The sequence below is a fragment of the Lepisma saccharinum genome, chromosome 7 (genome assembly GCF_977018435.1).
Source record: "Lepisma saccharinum chromosome 7, izLepSacc3.1, whole genome shotgun sequence".
NCBI classification, from domain to species: Eukaryota; Metazoa; Arthropoda; class Insecta; order Zygentoma; family Lepismatidae; genus Lepisma; species Lepisma saccharinum.
The window spans coordinates 5,458,663-5,484,042 of NC_139235.1; the positions used below are offsets into that span (position 1 = coordinate 5,458,663).

The 25,380-nt window shown below is 39.3% G+C and overlaps 1 protein-coding gene across 1 annotated transcript in view; it reads right to left on the minus strand.

The window, feature by feature from the left end:
• Positions 1-25,380, minus strand: part of klar (klarsicht) — a 495,292-nt gene that overhangs the window by 62,437 nt on the left and 407,475 nt on the right. The window contains exon 17 of the mRNA XM_083124917.1: positions 3,072-3,253. Coding sequence (XP_082981043.1) covers positions 3,072-3,253 — 182 coding nt within the window. The remainder of the gene's footprint in view (positions 1-3,071; positions 3,254-25,380) is intronic.

A 25,380-nucleotide genomic window follows, 5' to 3' on the forward strand; every position in this document is an offset into this window, starting at 1 on the left:
CATTTCCGCTACAATTTACCAATAACCTCTGAAATAACAAGAGAAGCAAATGCGAACAACTCGCCAATTTTGTGACCACGAGAACTGCAGAAACTTTCGAGATTCTGGATTGAAACTTTTATTGTGTGTACATAGGATCCGTTTGGGACTGCATTTGAGAGAAATCAGCCAAGGCGATCCAAGAAAACTTTACTTTGGTTGAAGAGCCGAAAATATATTTTAAAATAAAATATTTTTCATGTAAAAGTGATAAAATATTGTTATTGAAGGTATCAAATATACCTTCTGCAAATTATTGCAATTCTAGACTGTCATCTAACTACAAATTTCTCAAGTAATACGAAATTCATTACAAAGAAGCTATAATTGATGTAACTTACTTTTGAAAAGCCCTCTATTACTGTTCCAGTATTGGATTTTCCTTGCTGTAGTTATAGAGGGCGTTAATTTTACAATGGGTTGTTCTTCTCCTTGTAATTACAACCTGAGAAAACTTTGCGCATATTCACTTTATTATATTATTATTTATTAGGCTTGTGTGAATATTTAAGTAGAATATTCATCATTCGTCGCCAGGAAAGCTTCAAGACTTAATTTAATTGAAGTAATCATTTTACATTAACGGACACTTCTGGGTTGTAAAGATTCCATTTAAAGTCAATGTGTTTGTTACAATCCAGAAATGCTCTTTTTGTTAGTTCTCTTCCTTCTCGAATTACTTATCCTCTGAAAAAAGAACCACCTTTTCTAGATAATTACTACTTCAGAGATATCGACCTATAGGGACGTGTGGTTATCTAATTTGTTCTGAAGTTTATATAGGTTCTCTGTGCAAATTTCGAAATACGAATAAATAGCACATTAACATTACAACAATGCTTATAGAGAATCTTTTTTCCCTACATAAATTGAGCTAGCAACGTAAGCAATAATTTTTTAACCAAAACTATAAATTTCTTAAGACATTACGCAAGGTTGGCCTTGCGAACGTTGCTGCCATCTATCGAACGCATCGGCAAGAAGAGGAAACGCGCAGTGGTGTTAGTGACATCTGGTGGGTTTTGTTCCAACTACGTGAAGGATCCATTTGAAGTTGTGAAACATATTCGTACGGGTAATGTAGACAGAAACGTTTGTTTTTTGAGACCATCTACCTACGATTAAAATTTCTTAATATTGTGATAATAGCAAAATAAACTTACTTATTTCATGAAAAAAAATGTAGAGGGAATGAGTTTGTAGCGTTTAAAATAATACATCCTGTTTTTAGACGTCGCATAACAGTGGTCGAATATAAACACTACTTGTTCCTCGAAGAAACGACTGTAAACATTTTGAATGCCAACAATTGAAAGTCGAAGTGGAGGGATATTGACGGTTGAAATCAACATCCCTTGTTTCTCAGTTCGCGGCCATTGTGGCTAACGTAATGTAGTGTCGGCTTCTTTTTCTTTGGTGCGTGTGCCGTACCATAGAATAGTTAGGTTATAGAAGGGGTAGCTACATTTAAACCTCACTGCGCTTGGAAATTGCAGTTCCGTCGGTGGTTAATAGATGGCGCGGCCGTCTTCTTTTGCTGTTTCCAGCACAAATTGGGGGGAGAGCTAATGTTTTGTGGCGAAATATATAATGCAAGTTGGCTTATAAACGAAAACGAAGTATAGTTAATAATAATGTCGCCAGGGTCCAAAACCGAGGATAGCCTAGTGGCGGAAATTTTATAAATCCCTCCCTTGAGACAAGTGAAGAGAAAAGAAAGAGTAAGACACGTGGAAAGGAGTAAAAAAAAAAATACGAATCACGTATAAAAAAGCAACGAGATTAGATAAACGAAAAAGAAATGAAACAAAAAGAAATAAATAATTAGAAAATTAGATAAATGGAAAAGAGTATCATATTTTACATGTAATTCTTACAGACGTGGAACATTTATTATGAAATTTGAGTGCATAGATATGCTGATCGGGAATGGACCTACAGTTTAAAGTCGGTTTTAAACCATAATGTGTCGAGCCCGGGACCCCTTGATTACAAGGCGACGATGTTACCACCATAGGAGAGGCCAATTTTTTAATAAAAACCCGAGCACTTACATTCTAACACAAGCAGCACAGACCTGACAATAGAGTTAAGCTACCCGTTGTAACAGACATAAGAATTCAACTGACGCTTCTACAAGTCGTGTACTCACTGTTCCTCACGAGCAGTGATGTGCGTCTACGCGTAAACAACGATAGTCTACACAGACTACACGTAGATGACGTAATCTATGTAAAAACATGGCGAAAGGTGATAACTTAGCAAAGGGCGCCGTGGAAGTAAAACAAAATTATACTGCGTATCAGTTGCTGATTGTGAGGAGAACTTTACATACGCTGAGTTCCAAATTCGAACAATTTCTCACTTAGGGAAAAAAAAACTAACGTAGGAAATATTGTAGTGTTTTGGGGAAAAGACTAATTTTGCCTCACGACTGCCATCTATTGTTTTTCTTGCATACTATTTCTCTTCCATAGTTGATGATAGAAGAGAAGATATATTTGGTTGTAAATAGGATTCTTTTCAGTTCGTTAGGAACCAATATAGTTGAAAATGTCACTTTCCTTTCATGAAAGCCTTGAAAATTAATTTTAATGCACTTTAGATTGTCTACGTAGTCTATGTAAACTACAACCCAATGTAATCTACGCGTAGATTACGTGTAGACAACGCATGTGGACGTAAACTCATAGTGTACGGCACATCACTGCTCACGAGTAATTCTTAATGAATTAAGACCTGCTCATCACTCCTAGTTTTTCCTTTGGATAGTCACGTAACGGCAAGAAAATATCAATTAAGAACCAACTTAGGGCTGTAAAGCCGCGTAGTATATACAGTCATGATGTTTATCTTTACTGGTCTGGACCGAGACTTCTGGCATTCCAACCATGTTCTGCACTCCAGCGCATGAAAGATTGAACCACGGACCAGCGCATCCACACACCGTGAGGAAAAACGAAAGTCAGCCAGCCAGCAAAGCGTAAAAACAATCGAATCACAGGTATAGAAACAAAAGCAGCTCAGCTCACCTTAAAGTCCTGAATCTTCCGCTCCAGTTCCTCTCTGTCGCGCACCTCCCGCTCCATGGCGGAGACCTTGGTGGAGAGGTGCGTGAGTTCGTCCCTCATCGCCACCAGCTCCCTCTGCAGGCAGCGGAAGCGCTGGAGGTCCTCTGCTCGAGCCTGCAACATCTCCCACCGCTCCACGAGACCTGCAACAACAAAACAACAAAGAGCTTTAGAAATAGGCACTACATACGATTGTACGAGTGGCGAATACACATTATAAATCACATAACTGAACGTAGAAAATCTTCACCTGGAGAAGAACAAATGTACAAGACCATTGAACTTGAACACATACACACCCAAATAACTAAAGGCAACTGAAAAATGCAAACAAAGAAGTAAAGATGAAACAAGACTCTCGGAAAGGAACGACAGAGGAACAAAGACTCGCGGAAAGGAACGACAGAGGAACAAAGACTCGCGGAAAGGAACAATAGAGGAACAAAGACTCGCGGAAAAGAACAATAGAGGGCCAGACACACGAGGAAAGGAACAAAAGGTGAAGAGGGAGAAGAGGAAAGAAACAATAGAGGACCAGGGACAGGCGGAAAGGAACAAAAGGGAAACAAAGACACTTGGAAAGGAACAAAGAGGAACACACACACTTGGAAAGGAACAAAGAGGAACACACACACTTGGAAAGGATTAACAGAGGAAACGAGTCACCTGGAACGGAACAAAGATGGAACGAGACACTTGGAAAGTAACGAAGAGAAATACACACACTTTGAAAGGAATAAAAGAGGAAATAATTTTAAAGTAGTAAAGAGAAAACTAAACACTTAGAAAGGGATAAAGAGTAAGAAACGAAACACGTGATAAAGAACGAAGAGAAACTGAAAAATACAAACAAATTAGTACATAGGAACCAAAACTAACAATAAACTAGACACGCGGAAAGGAACAAGGAGTAGATGCGTGTAAAGGTACGGAAAGGAGACGAGACAAGCGAGAAGGAACATAAGCGCCTAGAAACCAGACAAATGCAAACTTTGTAAATTGAGACTCCATGCCTTAGGTTGGCCAGAGATATGCACCTTCCACCACAATGGTCATAACAGCAGCCGAGAATGTCAAAACGTAACCACATGGATTTGTCCCCACCCCTTCACCGCTCACTTGTGTCAGTTACCTACTGACACCAGCAGGTACGGCTCAATAGATTTTTCACCCACATACAACGTACCGCTAAACAGGAAATGCACGCTTCCTGTTTCGCTGAAAAATCGACATGTAGATCATCTGCTGGTTCCAGCTAAAGTATAATATCTTGTCAGACAAATACAACGAAGGCCGTTATTAACCTTAACAATGCAATATATAGCAATAGATAGTACCAGATAAACAGGAACAAAAAGTTCTTTTTTAAAATAATAATAATAATAATAATAATAATAATATATAGACGACCCGAAATAATTAACGATGAAATACAGGATTTCACAAAATAAGGTAAAATTAATGCCGAGAGGCGTAGAATGGGGCAAAATGACGTGTTAAAAAAAAAAAAAGTAGTGCAATGGTACAACGCTGCAACAGTGCGTTGTCCACAAGACCAACTTGGCTCGAAATTCGCAAAAACACACGAGCACCTGCGCGAGGTTCGCAACCCGGGAGGGATGAGAAGACTCAGGACAGCTGCATGCATTCATTTCTCTTACGGCGTCCTTCCCAATTTAGAATCTGAGAATGAGATAGTTACACAAATGGAAAATTGTGAAGACAGCGTCTAGTGCATAAACAACAAACATTCATCACGGTAGATATGAGCTTATTCTCAGGCAATTCCTATCACTTCAGACGGAAGCATTTCCCTTAGCATTTTTGCTAGCATAAGTGGCATGTAAATGCTTCCAAAAATCTTATAGCAGATAGTAAACACGGGTTAGCTTTTGCGATTACAATGTACAACATATACAGCATGAAAGGTACGTAGAGTTACACCATCTAAGGTGAGTTTATAATTGAAACAACTAAAATATTCTTCCATACGTGTACAGTAAACGATGTAAAGTATGTATTAAAGCAGCGCCATTGATTTGTACCTAATACCGTTTCATACGAAACGTTATTCCTCTCGGTTCAATAGTTATCGGCTTTTAAAATTGTGAAGTGATACATTGTTTCTCACGCGGCCGCCATTACAACTGCGCTCGTGACCTTGAGGTCGCTTCTGATTGGTTACGCTACGAAAAATGCTACGGACCGAGCCTATCCTTGACAAATGCCATGAAATATGCCATACGATTTTTCACTTCACACGGTAGCTTTTTGGTCATGGCACAAATGCTAAGAAAATGCTTTCTTCTATAGCTGGCCTTACTCTATTTTCATGAATATTTGTAGGGGCGGCGAGTTTCACGTCATCTCACGTAGAAACTGTATGCTTAAGGTTTAAGGACAATATCATCAGTGAACACAGCTCTCACCTTGCCTTGGGGAGGATTATTATAGCTTCCGAAACTTTACTGCGAAGTATATTTGCACAAAATTGGTTTTCTCAAAGAAACGGGAAACCGGCATTTCATTTCTCGTTCTTCCGTTAACAATTTTTAGTTGCAGATTCTGATTTTCTCAGACCGTAATTTCTGCTGTCAGCTTCTTTTTTCAAAATTCAAATTTTAAGAAACCTTTAACGATGACCAGGGCACTTCTTTCGTCGCTATTCACCCAAAGGTGCAAATTAGCTACCTTAAATTAACCAGTCCTTTAGCAACCTACATCCAGACTATTAAAGGGACATTCACTGAACATATTTTGAGAGAGGGCGTCATTTCACAATAGCTCAAGGGGGCTACACTTTAAATCTGCTCCAGTCCATGGGGTGCACATGGTATCAGATCGAGCAACTTCTTCTTAGTAACGCTATTCTCCTTTGGGGCATCCCACAAGCTATACGAGCCTTAGTGAAACGTCACTTGTATCCATGCAACCAAAACAGAGCGTTCCTCGCTCATTTGATGACACAAAATCTTCAAAAGGCTTTTTTTTTTTATTGTTGACTGAACAATGAAAGTAAAATTAATCGTCAAGCTTTCACCTTTACGGTGCATTTCGTTACGCTTTACAGTTTCAATTGGATGCGGTGCATTGGCTCGCGAAGAACAGCTGCATTCCATAACCGTACCAGTGGAAACTGTGAATTTAAAGTTTTAAAAACTCGTCTTTTCCAAAACAAACACTGATCGAATATCAGAAAAAAACTGGACACCATTCGTAAGAACTGATTCTCCACGGACTAAACCTTTTTAATTGACCAACGTTTAGCAGAAATGCGTACGTAACCTTAAAGCCTGTTTAGGAATTTACCCTCCGCCCCTCACGTCGTGAGCAAAATGTTTGGTAATCACCAGTCGTGGTAAACAAAACTTCCTGTTTTATCTTAATAAAAGGTTTCTTCGTGAAAAACAATTTACAAACTTAAATCCACACATCGGCATTATTCTCGATATTTTCATATCAGTTATCTTTTTGCTATGCTATTTTTAGCTTGTTGATAAATCTCTCATTTTGTTAAAATATGTTGCCAAGTTGATCTGTATACACAGGTTAGTCTATATGTTCATCTAATACTAGTTGCCTGTGACATCTTAAATATTTGACAAATTATGATCTGTATACACAGGTTAGTTTATTTGTTCATCTAATACTAGTTGCCTGTGACATCTTAAATATTTGACAAATTATGATCTGTATACACAGGTTAGTTAGTCTATTTGTTCATCTAATACTAGTTGCCTGTGACATCTTAAAATATTTGACAAATTAAAAACGAAGAAATTGAACATTCAAACTAAATAAAGGAGAACTATAGTGTAATACAGGGCCTTACAAAGGCACTTAACTAAGTCGCCATCGGAAACTAAATTCGCTGCTTGTTGGTTGAAATACATACAATAACATCAACTGGTTAGTTATGTCATTCTAGCACAAATGTTTCCTATGTTTTTGATAGTTTCCCCGGAGGAAATTAATTCTCAAGTTTATCTATTTCTTTCTGTAATCACTGCCAATACAAATAATGGCATGAGTATTGTCAAGCAAATTGTCCATCACCATGTTCCTGCACTTTATTTTACCCAATGATAGATTGAGTCATGAATTGAAACAAAATGACAAACAATACACCAGCATACGCAGAAATTTATTCTTTCAAAACACACAAGATGCAAGAGAAACATTGATAAAAATAGCCACGGTCAATTTGCCGAGCTATACTTGTGCATCCCACTGTACAATTACTTCTATTTTATAAAAATCTACTATTTCTATTGTATTTTGATCAAAGGGCCCTGGGTTCGTTTTCTGGTTGTTGTAGTGGTTCAGATTATATGCAGGATCTCTAGTTTCGTTGCGCGTTACGCTAACCCCTATATCACGAAGGCTGGTGAAGCTTTGCGTCACTTGATTGATTTGCTTTATTTTACTTCGCTTTTTGTGCCACTTTTGGCTAAATTGCGAAGATGGGGATGAGTGATATGATGAAATTGATGGACACACACATCCATGCCCAGGCCGGGATTCGAACCTGGGACCCCTGGCGTCGTATCGCGATGTGCTAACCAATTAGCCACGAGGGCCGGCTGGTGAAGCTTTGCCCTTACTGCATACCGAACTGAAGTAGGCAGTTCTCCTTGCACGGTTAACTAAGTCGACATATGCACGATGTGACCTTACACTACAGGCAATTACAAAAGCGGGTCAGGCTTACCTTGTTAGTGTCCTTGCTCGCTCAGTGGACGGAAGACAGCAGATGGCAAGTAAGAAACGACAATCCCCTTAGCGATAACGTTGCTTAGATTTAGATAATACAACAACGCATTCATTGAAGACACTTTTAACACAAGGCGCGAAGCACTGGTGAGAGAACGTTCGAAAACACACACCACGATTCAGCGAAACCCACAGCACTGCTCACTACAATGACGTAACAGCTGAGCACGTAGGTAGAAGTCAAGTTCAGCCCGTGACGTCACGGCGCTGTATTGCACTCTGGGTCTACAGCACACCGTAACCGCGATTATCCGTTTCTGACGGACATGTCACTCGCTCGAAGAACATCTTCAACACCGCTGCAAGTCACGCAGATGGACGAAACTCGAAGCCAATGCGATCACAAGAGAGGCAGCGAGGTGAAACGTCTAGATCTGGGTCAACTTCAAACTCCGGATGACCTGCTTCCAGCAGATGCAAGGGGACTGTGGCGGTCTGGCCTTTCTTCGCCGGTTTCCCCCTCCCCCTACACAGGAAGCTGTCTCACACGGTCTTTCATTACTTCCAAATGTAGCGCTCTTCGATGCAACAATGTCAACATGAAACTCTGTCTCTTGTTAAAAGCGCATCTGCTTGTTTGGCCAAGGAACATAAATTGAGAGTATTTCAAAATAAGATCCTTGGGAAAATATTTGGACCTAAAAGGGATGAGGGGACACGTGAGTGAAGCTGGTTACATAATTCAGAACTACAAATGACACGCGTACCTGGGGGAAACCCTGGGGGGTAAAGGCGGTCAGGGGCGTGATGCTGATCACATCACCACCACTCACGACCGGATCAAGAAAGTGTGGGGCGTTACCCCCACACCCCCTATACGCCTTCATGGCGTGGTGCTAAGCACAGGGGAACACTTTACCTTTATAATTTGTATTCATATCCACATATTATTAGAATCAAGAAGACTTAGGTGGGCAGGCCATGTGGTAGGAATGGGAGAGGAAAGAAGAGTTTTCAGGATTGTAATTGGGAAACCTGATGGTAAGAGACCTGTAGGAAGGCCAAGACGAAGATGGAGGGACAACGTAGAGATGGACCTAAAGGAAATTGGTAGGGATGGATAAGAGTATATAGATCTTGCTCAGGATAGGGACAGATGGAAGGCTTGTGTTGCTGCAGCCATGAACCGTCGGGTTTAAGAAAGCTAGAGAGTTAGTAGTGGTTTGGCCAACCTCCTGCTGGTGACTACCAACGTGTGGATTGGAATTACAAGTCTTATGATTATGAACAAACATTACGGTTTTCAGACGTAGGTTCAAGGTTCGAATCCTGAGTAAGTCGTGGATATAGGAAAGGGTTCGAAATACACTCCAACCTTTAGGTGCGCCAATCATGAAATGTCAACTTCTTGTTAGACGTTTCCATATCGACGATGAATCTAGACAGATGACACAGTAACTAAAATACAACAGAAACTGTTTGGCCAAAGAAATATTAATGGAACTCCCAATTATATGACATCTCACGTTCATCCATCATGTTAATTATAAGAAATCTGTATTCGCCAAAAGTGGCGACCTCGTATAATAAATCAGGCGCTAAACAAAAAATTACAGTCGTACTTTGAGACTGTTATTAATTTTCATCGTCCCTTAGACTTCTAAGACTGAAATGTGCCGCTACGGAAGAGCTAGGGTATAAAGCGGTCGGTAGGTGGAGAGAAATATATTATTTTGTTGGGATTATGTTAATTAAACAGCCGTTTCATACTTGTCCAAGGAAGGACTGACAATCTGTGAACAACCGAAGAAGGAAGGGGTGCTTGGTTTGGGTGGCAAAGCTACGCCACTGATTTCGGCGACTTTCAAAGTTTTTACGTTCAGTTTATGCTCAAACCGGCTAATCGGAACTGGGCCTACAGTTTAAGGTGTGATCCGAACCACTGTGCAATGTGCCTCCACCGGAGACCAAGCCCCTATACCCTTGGTTACCATTACAGCATCGGAGATGCCCTTAAAGACTTTTAAAGAACTGAAGATATGTACAGTACGGCCAAGGAAACGAAACTAGCTGGAAAGTACGATTCCAAACGAGAGAGGGGAAACAGGTAGAACACTCACCAAATCACCCTGTAGCATTTTGCTTGTATGGGTTCGCTTATTGTGTTTATTACAGCTTGCTGTGTTGAATTTGTGATGTCTCTTATAATTCGTAACAAACCGTTTCGAAGTGGAACAAAGAAAACTGTGTCGTTTTGGTTCCTGTTGCACATTCTACAAAACGCTCTCGATAATGCCACAAACCATTCAGTTACTACATTTTCTTTATTATATTCAATGTGTAATAATACTATTATTAGTGAATACTATCCTGATTACTGCTGTGTGCATTTGTGCTAATTATAATATTTACTAAAAAGATCAATTTAATTGAATGATTCAAAATAAAGTTACTGGTTTACAAAAGTTTATCTACTAATGTGACGTATATATTCTGTTTGCTTATACAGATATGGATGGCTTTTTATTATTTTTATTCTGTGCCCTTACATAATTCGTAAACATCTCTACGTATTTTGGCGGCGATGTTACTACGTCTCAAACTTCATTCTTGTTTCCACAGCAGAAAAAATCACGGAACCAGTTTCCTGGCCAAAGGGCAGTCACCCCTATTTTGCTAATGAACACGTCCATTTGGCGCATGCGCACTTCCGTCTCAGCTAAGGCAGCTAGACAGTAGCCAGTTGCAGCGATTGGGGGCCCGGCACTATGCAAACATTATCTACGAAGGGAAAGTAACCTGTCCTTGACCCCCCCCCCCCACCTTTAGTTTTGGTGCCCAATCGCCGCCACTGTATGTAGAACTTCCATAGCAACGTAGAAGGCCTATTTTGCTATTGTAAACAACTCGACAACAGCTGATGTAAGTCTCACGGAAGAATTATGAAGAGAAAGAATTGTATCGTGTTTGTTGAAAAAGAAGATTCATCTGGTGAAAGTCTCTCTCGAAAAAGTACAAGGTTTGACCATTCAAATGCGATTTTGTTGTTCCAACAATGACCGGGCATTGTTAGGCAAGTAATAGCAATTTCGACAAGAAAGACTAAAATAGACGCCACACTCTCCTGAATAGGGGCAGCTGCCAAAATCCAAACAGAAATGAGCTCGTAATTTCACAGAAACGGGTTTAAAATACAACACCAGATGGAGTTGCTGTAGTACAACTCCTAGTAGTTAAGAAAATAAAGACCTCTGGACAGTTTACGTAACGACAAAAAAGCACGGGAAACCACAAAATGCCCACGTCATGAGAAATAATAGATGAAATTGCAGAGGTTTTATTATACAACGTAAGTTTCATGAGAAATGTATTCCACTCAGCATAAAGTCTGTATTGGCCACGTACATTACCAATAAAACGCTCAAACCTAGGAAAAGCAGACATGCTTCTTTTAGGGGTTCAGCAAACCTTTGTGGCGTTATTTAGTATATTCTTGGGATTATATTTCGACTTTAAAAACATTTAATAAATGTTCTGTGTTGTTCATTAATAATTTTAAACACAAAAATGCCCCATCATAATTAGTTTTAACCAGTGCTGGATCTACAAATCTTGGGCCCCCCGCAAAATATTACCAAGAGCCCCCTCTACCTAACTACTTTCACACACACACACACACACACACATATATTATATATAATGTATGTGTGTGTAATTTTCTATCTCATGTTAACAAAGTCACATACAAGGGCCTACAGGGTGATTCAAAAGTCCCTTAAAACCAATATAAAAAGTAAAGGAGTTAGGCTGGGAACAATTTGTGATGGTTGAAACAGGTTAGGCTTAGGGGGAGCCTCATTGGTGTGTTCCAACCATTTGGTTCCAAGCGCACGTCCGCCCTATTGGTGGCCGCCATATTGAATTCAACTCAATTTTTTTTAAATGGGAAGGGGGTTACGTGCATAGGTGCCGATTTCTTCAGATATTTGAGGGGTGGCAAACTAAGTAAAGCATGAATACTGTTTTCTTTCTGTTTTCGGGTGGGGCAAAGTTTTTTTGTTTAGTTGGGACCTAATACACTTGAGTTAACCTTTGAAAAATTGTAATTTCAAAAACTAGCTTTGACAACAAAACATTATCAGGGTACATAGAACTTTATTAGCTGAACAAAAAAGTCACTGTACTACTGTGATTATGTAATTATACAACATAATACTTTACATGTAACATTTGAGTGAGAATTTGATTATCATATTCGGTTTATAGTACTTATTCCTACAATCCTTTATAGCAGTTTAATATCTTCACACATATTTACATAAAAAAGGAAGACCCAAGTTAAATTTTCATCCAGGCGAGGTCGATTTTTGGCACCCCAACTGTCCACCCCGTCTCCCCCGCCTCAACTTTCCACCTTCAGGCAATAAAAAACATGACCTTGTATATTTACGGTTTTAACGACGATAAATACTAGCCTTGTTCTTTCAATGCCTTACTGTCAAATAACGTGTATATTGTAGGTTGATATCAAAAGAACAGTAGTGTCTTCGTTTAAATTGCTACATGATTTTGCAATATACATTTGTCATTGAGAAGTAACTTCAATTAATTTTTCTCTACACAAATCCAACTCTTTGTAAAACAAATATCCACATTTATGTAATCAGAAATATGGATTTGGCTCTACTAAATCGGGAAGCACCGGTCTGGCGCCGTCGAGGGTAGTGCCCCGGCCCGGGCAATCGCTTGGGTTGCCCAACCCTGGAGCCGCCCACCCCACACACACACACATACATACACGTATTGTTTTGAACGTTGGTTAAGCATTGGCATAAATATGAAACATTGGAACTTTCAGCCATGTCAATGCAGTATGAAGTAGCACACACATGTTTACAGGCAAAAAGAAAAAAATATCCTGATTATATAAAAGCAGTGGCATATTGAAAACAAAATATTTTCAACTTCTGCTTGACTTTTCCCAAGGGAAACAAGGGTGCCTATCTTGCAATGGACTGGCTCATTCAAGAGCATGAAGACTACAGTATTCCTATGCTTCTTGCTCTAATCTCGCACATATTCATTCATAATATCCATGCGTTTTCCTTAATTCATTGTCCGTTTGAAATAGGAAATACTGTAAATACACAATCACAAGAAAGACACTCAAACTGAGTGATAGTCCCACATTATTCATAATGCCCATTTCAGAGCAGGATCCTGCGTAATTTCCCACCAGTTCCGTGAGAAGTTTCTGTGTCCAAACGTTATGTGATATGTTGAATGTTATACATTGGGAGGCCAAACGAGAACTGGAGGGGCCCGGGTCCCCTGGCCCTCCCGGTTTCGGCGCCCGTGGTGATGTGACATATATATGACACTGTTTTCTTACACCTGGAAAATAATACACTTATTACAATCATAACTTTTTCCGGATTAAAGATAGGTTGAAGAAACCTACACCACTTCATTTCTCGTGAAATTTTCTAGTCTTGACTGCCACGCGGCTTTGTCCCCGCATAAAGCGGCTCCAGTGCCCAGCCTCAAATCAAATGGTACCAGGTGGAAGGTAAAAGCGGCCGGAGCGTGGTGCTGATCACATAACATCCGAAATCGCAAATATGTGCTCGTTTCTGTACCCCTGAGTAACTACGTTTATTTTCTTCATACGCGAACCCTCTACTATGTAAATGGCTGAGGGCCCCCTAGAGGCTTACTTGTCCCCCCCCCCCTCTGCGGGGTTTTGCAGATTGTAGATCCGGCACTGGTTTTAACATCTGTTACAAAACACGCAGACTTGTTAAGACAGCAATGTGGTTCGAATTGTTTTCCGACGAAATTAACAAATTAATACGGCGGCACGTGCTTTTGAAGAACTTTAGAATAGTCACTGAAACACAGTTCATTTACTTGCAGCAGGAAAAAATGAACATATTTAAAAATTAAAAACGGGTCTCGGGGACCCGTCTGTCGTTACGGGGCTAATGTTAGTATCGTCTTTATTATTACATTGAAATTTGTGTTTTCAGTCTGTTATTTGAACGATGAGTTATACTTCAAAACTTCAAGAATATCTGGGTAGTACTAGTAGGTTACAAAGAACAGTGTCTTACATCAAGGAACTATAATATCTATAAATTTGTCCGGTTCGAGAACACTTATGGGGAGATTGCCCGGATACCTGCCGCTTAAATACGCTAATACTGATTAATGAAATAAATAAGAACGAAAACATCCATCTAAATTAATTTCTACACCAGTATCGATTCTTCTCATTATAAAGGGGACATTTTTTTTAAGTTCCGTGCTCAGTGGCTAATCTGGAGTGGGCCTACAGTTTACAATGAGATCCGAATCACCGTGCGATGTGCCTCCACCGGGAGATCGAAACTGGGGCCCTTTGAATAGAAAAGATTCTTCTTTCCGAGATATGCGGACACTAACTCAAAAAAACTCAAGGCTTGGAAATATATGTGGATAAATATACATTGAATAAAAGTGACAGAAACGCAAAGTAAAATAAAATGAATCAATTAATGAACTTCGTAATACGCCTCTGGTTGTACACACCATGTGTGTCTAGTTTTCACATGAGAATGACCAAATGAAAAAATATATATATATAGATGAAGGGTAACCTGGGGAAGGAGAAAGTGGTAAAGCAACAAGCGATAATGAGATCACCAGATAAAGCTCTTTTAGCCTACTTATTCAATGGTTTCCAATACGTGCTTAAGATGAATTTATTTCCATAATAAGTCCACGTGCACATTGCACCGTGCCATGAAGGCACATTGTAGAAGCAGATGTGAATCTCAGCCTATATTTCAAATTAACTATCTTTTGGACATCGCAGGCTTACCTTTTTAGTTTATAGATGGAAGCACAATATTGGATCAATAATTTATGGTATAATAGTCATGAAGAAATAATAATAAAAAAAATATTCGCACTTTGTAGGCTTTCATACACAATTAAATAATAGAAGAGCTAAGAAAAATGTTACTCGAGATTATTTGTTCATACATTTTAATTCACGTATTCCTCGCAAGTTCATTAAAAGGGGAAACAAAAATATTTTTGAGGGGAATTTAACGACAAATAAATTCAATTTTATCCATTTCAGATTTGTTGTTATTTCAAGTCTGCCACAGCAGGCCATGGACGTCCGCAAGATTTTTTCCCAGGTAGGTGTAAGCACGATTGGGGCAAATGAGACCCATTTTCCCCCATAATAGTAGTGTTTCCTAAAAAAAAAATTGCTTCAGTTTGAATTATCATGTTCCTGCAACGCCCTTGCAATAATTAACATATATTCCTCTGACTATAACGAAATTACATGTGTGAAATATGTAATTTCTTGTTAACTTTCATTTTCAAGAGAGGGGGAAGCGTGGCCCCCTTGCCCTCCTTCCGGGCGTAAGCAGTAGGTAGGCCTGTCGAATTTTATTATTCACAATATTTAAAGTGTCTAAATGAAAAGTCGAAGTCTTGTATTAGTGTCCAAAGCATCGCGCTGCCACTTCTTCTAACAAGGTCTGTTTATATGAAACATCATCATTTATTGGATAATTAATCGCAACCCGATATCACTATATTGCAATCATTACGCTTTAACCACAGACACCGCGAATACTACCTTCAAGCTGTGTCAGTGGTCCATATATTCAACGCACGTTTGCAAATGCAATGTTAATATCGTGTTGTGATCCACGACCTACCAATGATGACATTGCATCGTGCAAATTGTTCATCACCATATTCCTGCACTTCATTTGACCCAATAAGAGCTTCAAGAATTAAAAGAAAACTCAAAACAAGCTGTTCACAACTTCTGCATCAGCATACATAAAAATCCATTGCTTAATAGAGCATAGGATGTAAGAGAAAAATTAATGAAATAGTCATGGGAAATTTGCACGGTAATACTCATCGATCCCACTGTACAAGGTCAACGAAGTTAGTAATAAGTTGTTTTATACAGCATATATTGATATACTTGTAAGTTGAATTGTATCTTCTGCAAATATGCTGTATAAAGAAACAAACTGACGGAGAACTAAGTGGGGTGAGTACTCCCGCCTATTCAGCACACACTTGCGACTGTGCTGCTGATAGTGTTGTGATCCATGACCTACACTTCCGCCTACATAAAACACATTTGAGACTGTGGCGCTGGTATCGAGTTGCAATCCACGTCCTACCAATGATGACGTTGCAGTTGCGGTGTAAATAGATCCTCTACGTAGGCCTTCTAGTAAGAAGGGAGTGCTGCGCTTTTTCCTTAACCTTGAATGCGCTTTGAGCCACAAGATTCTCGAAGTCAGCTGCACACGCCAAAAGGGTCAAGTTTTTTTTAGACGTCAATTAAAAGGAAAAGAACCGCTTTCGCCACCTAGGGGCGGTGGAAACTTGCTCCAAACACTTTAAAAGAAAACGGCTACTTTCGACGGATACCACCAAGTGAAAGTACAAATTTTATTACGAGCAAGAGCAACATAGAAAACAATCCATTATTTACATCCTTTTCACATGACTTGCTGTCGGCGTGTTCTCATTAAATTTAATTGTTCTAACGAGAAGAAAAGTAAAGGGCTACTATATCACGCACAAGAAAGGTGTGATTTGCTCCCAAAGTAATAAAAAAAAAACAATTTTTTGCTGGGTATACAGGAAGAACACGTTAAAATCGCCTCAGGCCGTATACAGTAACAATTGTGCATTGTTTTAATAACCACGATCAAGGCTAGTGCATAAACACATACAGCACACACAAAAAAATTCCTAAACTTTAGTAATTCAGGTAAACTACTCTTCTCATATTTTTCAATCAAATTTCATATTTCCATACTTTAAATGAAAGCATTCTTTATATTCTTTCAAAAGTTACCGAAAACATTTTCCGACTGGTGCACGTGCACCAAGCGAGTTCCATGTGGAAAATATTAAGGGAATACATATATTTATAGTCTTTAGGCTTGAAATGTTATGTTAAATGTTAAAAAGGTCACTTGTTTTGATACAAAAATTATACAGTAAGCCAAGTAAGTACTACACCAAAATACCGCAGTATCAATCAATGAAACTACTATGTGAAAATGTAAGTTTATATAGAAGACTGTTAATTCACTGGCATGTAGACACAATACAATTATGATAAAAACTGTAGATGATCATGATTAAAAATTGCTGCTTTAACATGTAAAATGAAGTCGGTTTTATAATGAATGACCATAGAGTGTCGATTCGTTGATACACCCGACAGGGAATTTAATTTCAAAATTGCCATGGCTCTTGACGCTCACAGATACTGGTTATAAGTAGGTTTGTCGATTTAATCGATAAATCGAATCGATTAGCTGATCAAATGTGTTTAATCTATTGAATTAAAACGTAACGTGAGGTGTAGGGAACATAGGTTTGGTAGACCCTTCAGCTATGATTGGCAGGTCATGACAGGTGCTTCTTGCCCTTTTGCATAACCTTATCGGCGAACGCGACAAGATAATATTCGTACAAAAGTACATTGTAATTATATGCATAAAGTAAAATTAAAAATGATATTAGCCGGTTATGTCCCAAACTATAAACACTGATTAAAATCGATTCAACTTCGATTAATCGATTTTAGGCACCCAGTTAACATTTTTTTTACATCTGGTAAATTCAATACTTTCTGTTTATTGAAAAGAGATATAAATATAATTGTTGTTATTCGCCATATCCTTTATTGTGACTGATTACAAGACCTGTCACTTTCACACCTTTTAAAATTAACTGAGACTTTTTGGTTACTGACACTGGACATATTACTATACTGCCTATTCTCTTGTACCGGAACTGGTGCAACAAAAAACGAACATGGTTTCCAGAACAAACAACCGTGGTAGAGTGGATAAGAACGACGTAAACAAGCACTGCCAGTAAATCTTGAAGAGTCATCTTGCACGAGTTTTCCTCTACGTAAATACACGAACAACCTTGAAAGTTTTGCCACATGAACTTCTTGCTTCACAGTTCCTTCTTTCTGGTTTTCCCTTTAAAACATGCAATAAAATGTCTACTGTGCTCCTGGCGGAATTGCGTGTTGGGCGGCAGAAGTTTAAGCAAACTGAATCCAAGATTCATGGACAATACTGATCATTTGTCAGTTTTACTCTTTCGTGTATTTTGCCCAATTTAAAATGAATATTTTTTGCTTCTGTACTTTTAATGTACATGGTGAGGCAGTCAAACGGGAAGATTTAAAAAATTCATAAAACATAGAGAGCAACTATTATTTATTTTTTGAACATGAATGTACTGTACACGAGTGGAAATTACTAGTGTACCTGAAAAATGTTAATTTTTTTAAAATACGGTATCAGTATCCATGATGTTGCACACAATGTCGGGAGTCTCAGAGTAAATCCGCCCATGACTCTTCGTAGCATCTCCAACGGAATGTTGTGGATCTCTTGCCGAATTCGTTTCTTCAAATCATACCTGGTTCTTGGAGGGTTGTCCTTGAATACTTTGGATTTGAGGTAACCCCAAAGGAAAAGACAGGAGCTGTCAAGTTGGGTGAACGGGCAGGCCACGGAATATCGCCGAATCTGCTGATGAGACAGACGACCAGGAAATGCGAGTCTAAGCATATCCATAGACACTCTGACAGTATGGCTATTTGCACCATCTTGCTGAAAAAGTGTTTTTTCATCAGGGTCATAGTCATCGAGGGCAGGCAGGAAAAAGGTTATCAACATGTCAGCATAACGTCCAGCGTTTACCGTCACCGTGTTACCATGTTCATTTTCGAAAAAGTAGGGACCGACGATTCCACGAGATGATAATGCACACAACACTGTTACCTTTTTCTGAATGGATTTGATTTCGTGTTTTAAGTCCACTTTATGCACAGTAAGGCTAATCGGGACTGGACCAACAGTTTAAAGTGAGATCCGAACCACTATGTGCCTCCACCGGGTATCGAACCAGGGACGCCTTGATTACAAGGCAACGACGCTACCACTGCGACATCGGGGAGACCTTTTATCTGAATGGAGAGGCGTTCATGGAGAGTGTGTGGATTATTTTCGGATGGGCGGATTTACTCTCCGAGACTCCGACAATGTGTGTAAAACCAAGGACGTCATCTTACTTACACTATATTCAAAAAATAAACATTTTCAGGTACACCAGTAATTTCCACTCATGTACAGTACATTTATGTTCAAATTTCACTCTATTTTTTGTGATTTTTTTAAATCTTCCCGTTTGACTGCCTCACCCTGTATTTTTCCGCATTGCTTTCAATTTTCATGTCAGACTTAATTATTTGTGTATACAGCGCAGAATATCGCATCAATGTCCCGCATATTGAAACATGAATGTTTTAGTTGGGTACGATACTTTATTCATTAGCTGAATACATGTACATATTTGGCGTGTGTCTAATATTACAAAATGTACAACATGGTAACAGGACAATCTACAAATAATAATCTACAAATAACTAAATCTTTAACCTTTCGCTTACTAAAAATATGAACATTTTATTCATTAGTCCATTATGATGCCGTTCGTATATACACAGCTGTAATATCGTCCGTGCTGTCTAGAGCACTACAAATAAATACATTTTCAAAAACTGTGTACAGTTATGGCCTTATTTTCACTACTCAAGTGTAACTGACCTCGAAAATACATGTAAAAGAAGGCTCTAAATATGATTCTGTTAACATACATTCCTTCGGACAAAAGACTACAAGAAAAATGCCGTTACCAAGATAAAGAAGAGAGGGGAAAATTGCTCAAATGACTGTCCCTGTTTCTCTCGCAAAAATGTCAGCCCTGTTTTAAGTGTGATATAAAAATTCTTATTTCCAGCGTGACGCGTCAAATGCACCGGTTTTGTTTTGTCTTCCAGTGTTTTCCCCAGAAGAAACACGTCAAGGAAGAAGTTTCTTATTTAACAACAGTTCGCACACTTAAAACTGCAAAATGTTTGTTGATGTCCTGCCAGAAGCTGCAACCAGCAGAAGTGCTTCAAATTCAAACAGTTCTTTCCACGAATAAATGGGAGAAAAAAACAATGCATGGGTTTGCAAACACTGACTCTTTAGCAAGATTCTCTACAGGCTGAATAACTTGTTAGCACTGTGAATCATGGAAATGGGTCAAGTTATGAACAATTCAAGCGGTGTCATGAGCTGGGTGTGTATGAATTTATTTAACATACATTACACATTACGTATTCTCAAATATTCTGTTGGCGAATGCAAAATATATCGGTGAGATCAGATGTGAACAGTATGCAGTTAGTTTTCCCTAGTAGAAATATATTGCAAGAAACACGAATGTGATTCAAATAAATTGCGTGCAGTGGCGTTCGTTGCTAAATATCTTTTCGGGGGGGGGGGGGGCGAGTACGTGATTATTACCGTGCAAATTGTTCACGACTATTTTCATTAATTTTTCTCTTACATCCTGTGCGTTTTTAAGCGATTTATTTTTATGTATGCTGGTGCAGAAGTTGTCAACAGCTTGCTTTGAAATTTCTCTTAATTCTTGAAGCTCGTATTGGGTCAAATAAAGTGCACGAACATGGTGATGGACAATTTGCACGGCAATGCTCATGGATCCCACTGTACAAGGATGATTTTGCATCGGCGATTATTGATCGTAAGTACCCTGTAGATCCTACATAACATAGGGTTGTAAGTTTATAACTTAACAATATTAACAAACAAAAATGCATTGCAGTGGTTAACTTTAGTCACAAAATGTTTCGACGCAATTCAAATACATCTTTCTAGAAAGCTTATGCGGAAAACTAAATGTTACTAAATGTTGTTAGTGCAATTTTCGAATGAACGTGGCAACACGAATAATCTTAAGTCGTTCTTCGTGGCGGAATGGTAAGTCATGCGCTGGTCCGGGTCCAAACCCTACTCAAGCCAAGGACGTGTAAATTGCCTTTGTCCTGCCATCAAATGTCATCTGCTCTCCATTCATCCTCATCGTCGCGATTAAACCAAGAGGAGGGAAGTAAATTTTATGCGCAGATCGCGATTGGACCTACAGTTTAGAAAGTGGAATATGAAACCACTGTCTCCACCGGGTATCTGACTCGGGTCTCACTTATCGCACAACACTTTAGCAACCAGGACAAAGCTTTTTAATTTTAGGCTAGATGCCTACGTTGTTAGGTTAGGCTAGCTAGGTTTAGTTCTCTTAGCCTAAATAATAATTTTTCATTGTATTTATGCTAATGGAACCTAACCTAACCTCGTAGGCATTCCTCGTCTGACGTCAGAACACAAGGTAGCAAAACTGTTGTGCGACAAGGAAGACCCATCTAACTCTTGATCCCTTCATTACAAGACGACGATGTTACCGCTACGCCATCTTGGAGGCCTTGAGGGGGAACTATCTACAAAAATTTCAATGTTGAAATTTTGCTGTGAACACTTGATCGAATTGACGTGGACTCAGTCTAAAAACTCCCCCTCCCCCCTGATGTCGACGTTCCTGTACACGCTCTCGATTGGAGGTTCTCGATTAAATATTTTAACCAAAACTTTGTGTCGGCTATTTTCTACCCCAAGTTAATTTTTCACGTTAAATCTATTGGGCACAACTGCACGCAGTAACTTGGAAATACAACCTAAAACTCTGGTGCCGAGTTCGTTGATTTGATTTGCTTTTTGTTACTTAGCGTCGCTATTATGTAACATTCTGGCTAATCGCGACGATGATATGATGAAACTGATGAAGGGACACACTTCGTTCTAGAAATTCACCTCAAGTCAAGTTTCTAGTATTTTGCGATGGCTGACGATTCCGACAAGCACTGAACCCTAATATCTGGGTTAATTTTAAAAACAAATAACTGTATCGAACGCTGACTGTGACAGCGCGATCACAACGAAAGAACCGGATATGCTGGGCAACTTGAAAGATGCAGTTCGAACACTCACCTTGACACTAGACCGGCTGTTAAGGAAGCACAGCTGTTGATCTCCGACCTTCTCGCATCGCATCGCGCCGCGTCGCCTCTTCAGGCTATTCTTGGGTCCGAAAGGAGAGGAGTGAGTCACGAGATTTCGGCCGCTCCCACGCTCGCTACGTAAGAAATCCGAAGGCACGCGTAAATACTACTGCGTGTGGTTGGTTTCCAAACACTTGCACAATTGGAAACGCCCATTTCCGCGTGGTTCAGACTTCGAAAGTCTACGCAGAAGCTGATCAGTTGCCTCACCTATCTTCTGAACAAGGGATTCATTCAAACGATTGAGGGGAAGCTATCAGTTCAGGGCGTCGGATCGTCTAACTGGCTGGCTACTCGACCTTCACTGTCACGTGAAGGAAGCGAATCTGTGTAACGACCATTCGTATCGCGTTTTCCTCCACATATTAATGTTGTTGCATGCATTTTTTTCTTATTTGGAGTACCTTTAATGTCATTTTGGCTAGTCGCGGCCATGACGATGAACGGTGATTAGGTGAAACATTCCTGCCGGCGCCCGGACTCGAACCTGAAACCGTTGTGGCGAAATTTGGAGTCCAGCACTCGACGCATTCGAGACGACAACCCTTGTGGACATCGATAACTCTGAAATATCAGGAACCCACAACCATGCCTCGCCCACAGGCACTGGCGTACGTAGGGAGGAAGCTGATGGGACTACATCCCCTACCGAAATTTGAGAAAACCAAAATTTTAAAATGAAAATCAGTTAACTCGAAAAAACTAAAGGAGTAAATGCAAACCGCCATTAAAATGACCACCGATTAATATTTTTGCCTTCCATCAGTAGAGTTTTAATTGAGTGATAAGTTCCAAATATACGAAATATTTTATTGTGTACTCCGTCCCCTAGATCGAAGCCCTGCGTACGCCAGTGCTCACAGAAATCAAACCCAGGACCATTTATTACAAGGCGACAACGTTAGACCCTACACTATCATACTTCAAAGAAAATGATCAAATTGAGTAACGGCTGTAGTTAATTTTTGTACGCAACTACCGAAAAGGTTAACAAAACACTCCAAAAAACAATGTTTCCTGTATCAGTCTACGTAGACAATGCTAAGTACACAAGAAAAGAATATGAGTTCTCCTTTGAATGGAAAGTGTCATTTTCAGTAACGTCAACACATGTCCAACTAACTAACTCTCTAGCCTTCTTAAACCCGAAGGTTCATGGCTGCAGCAACACAGGTCTTTCATTTGTCCCTATCTTGAGCAAGATCTATATACTCTTTTCCATCCCTACCGATTTCCTTTAGGTCTATCTCAACGTTGTCCCTCCAACACATGTCCCGCTGAAAACAATTCTATTTCCAAGAAATCCACACATACCTCTTCCAAGCACTAACTGACGGAAGCAGATTTCATAAATACCGTCACAACGCCATAGCTCTTGAATGTAGTAATGTACACTAAGTAAACGTAGAGGGGAAACCTCCAAGTTAATTTCGCTTCATTCCAGTACGTATATTGCAGTTCGTTAAATAGGCATTGCGTTGTGAAAATGTCGGGATCTTTTTAAATCACCCTGTAATTTTATTACGTGAGAGTCACTTGGTCAGATTGTGAGTATGTTTCCTTATCAATTCATCAGTCACACTCTTCGCCATGATTGACCTAGGGGAATAAAAACTTAACAAAAAACACAAATACGGAATGGAATATTTACCTGGTGTTGATCAACTACGAACAAACGAAGCACGAAAATAATAGGTATGTTGCCTTTTTCTGCAGTGCACAACTGAAACAACCACCATTTGCTTCGTCAGCAGCCAACACAGCTGAGAAAAAAAACAACTCCTTAAAACGTATCCACTTTCTCACGCCCTTCCTTCCCATTGCCGGATTAGCAAAGGCACGAAGTTGTTGGAAACGAGGAATGCATGGGCGTGGTGTGAATGATAAGCTCACCTGAAATCTTTACAGGACGACGACAATCCCTAAGTCTTACCCATAGGCGTAGTTTAGGTAGGGGCTAGGGGGCAGCCCATCCCAGAACCAACCATTAGCCCCCCAAACGCATGTGACATGAGCACAAAATAATTTAAGGAAAGAGAAACTGCACACAGAAATTAGATAAATCTCAAGAAACTTTGATGTATTACTCTTGTGGTTTGGCAGTCACAGGAAAGAATACAATGAAAGTTGAAGTGAATGTGCCTTTTACGGGGACCGTATGTTCCGAAACAATATTTCAAAAAAATATATCACCGTTATTTCTTTTGATCTTCCACCTTGGAGGGCTAGGTAAACAGTGTTACCTTCAAACAATAGTGGCGTTGCAACCTGTGTTTACATAAATGTAGCCTTTCAACAATTGAGTTCCTGCAATTGTGGTTTTTGGAACGTGAAAAAGAAAAGCCGTCATTGTAGAGACTTAATGAGAATAATTTTAGCAGTTTTGATACGGAAAAGGCGTCAGTTCAAAGAAGTGATTAAATTTATGTGGATTTGTATTGCGTGCGTGGGGGAACATTTCAAGATGTACGCCTAAATGCCGCGATCCTGTAGAAGCGATTCAATCGTGTGTAATAGTTTTATTAAGTGGTTATCAGTACAGTTCATTGGCGAAATCACTCTTTTCCAAGTCTTTTGTATTCGTTGCACCGCGTCACCAATATGTATGCAGATGTGCCGAGTTGATTTGGATTTTTCATTGCACGAAGGCAGTGCATTTGAAAGTTGTGTTCAACTCTCCTGGTGGCGGGTGAATCTTGCTGCTCTAGGAATCTCAGTGAGGTATCTCTCTTGGAGTCTCGCGATAGATTCATTCTTCTGGAGGTAAGAAGAAGCTTATTTGTTTTTTCTAGTAACCCACAGAAAGATTATTGTGGAAGGACACGTGTTTATGGTAGTTGAATAACAGCAAGAAATCTTCATCATCTTTTGAAGATTAGAAATTATCGGAACAACATTATTTGATGTGCCCATACTGTTTGTGAAATTAAAGTGCAGTTGACAGAATGATCATTTCTTTTAATAATAGTTTAATAAATAAATTTAAATAATGCATAGGCAATTGATCATATAAAACCTGTTTCGAATGTCATAATCGGTTTTCTTTTGGTCACTTGGCCAGGGTTATATAGAAGTTATTTGGTCGACGATCCTCATTTAAAAGCCTAGTTTTCAGGATAATTAAATAATATTTCGCCTATAGATAGCAACTTTCTACATCCTTCATGCCACATTTATTGGTGCATGTTCTTTTTTTCATATTTTGTTTCATCCAGAGCTTGTTTTCAGGCACAAATGGTAATTATTTTAATAAAAAAAATGAATTGATTCTTAAGCCTACATAGAGACCAAGAATAACGCACCTTTCGCGATAATTCAGTAACTTGCGAGGTTCTCAATTTTGTAATAGTCCGTAATTCTTCGTTTCCTTAATTCACTTAAACAAATACGCTTCAATAGAAATTTCTTAAGATCCGAGAGCGTCATAATACTTATAGCTTTCCAGTTTAGTAAAATACACATGATTTCGTTAAGAATTTTTATTTAATACGTCGCTGCTCAATAAATGTTGGTAAACTATATGTT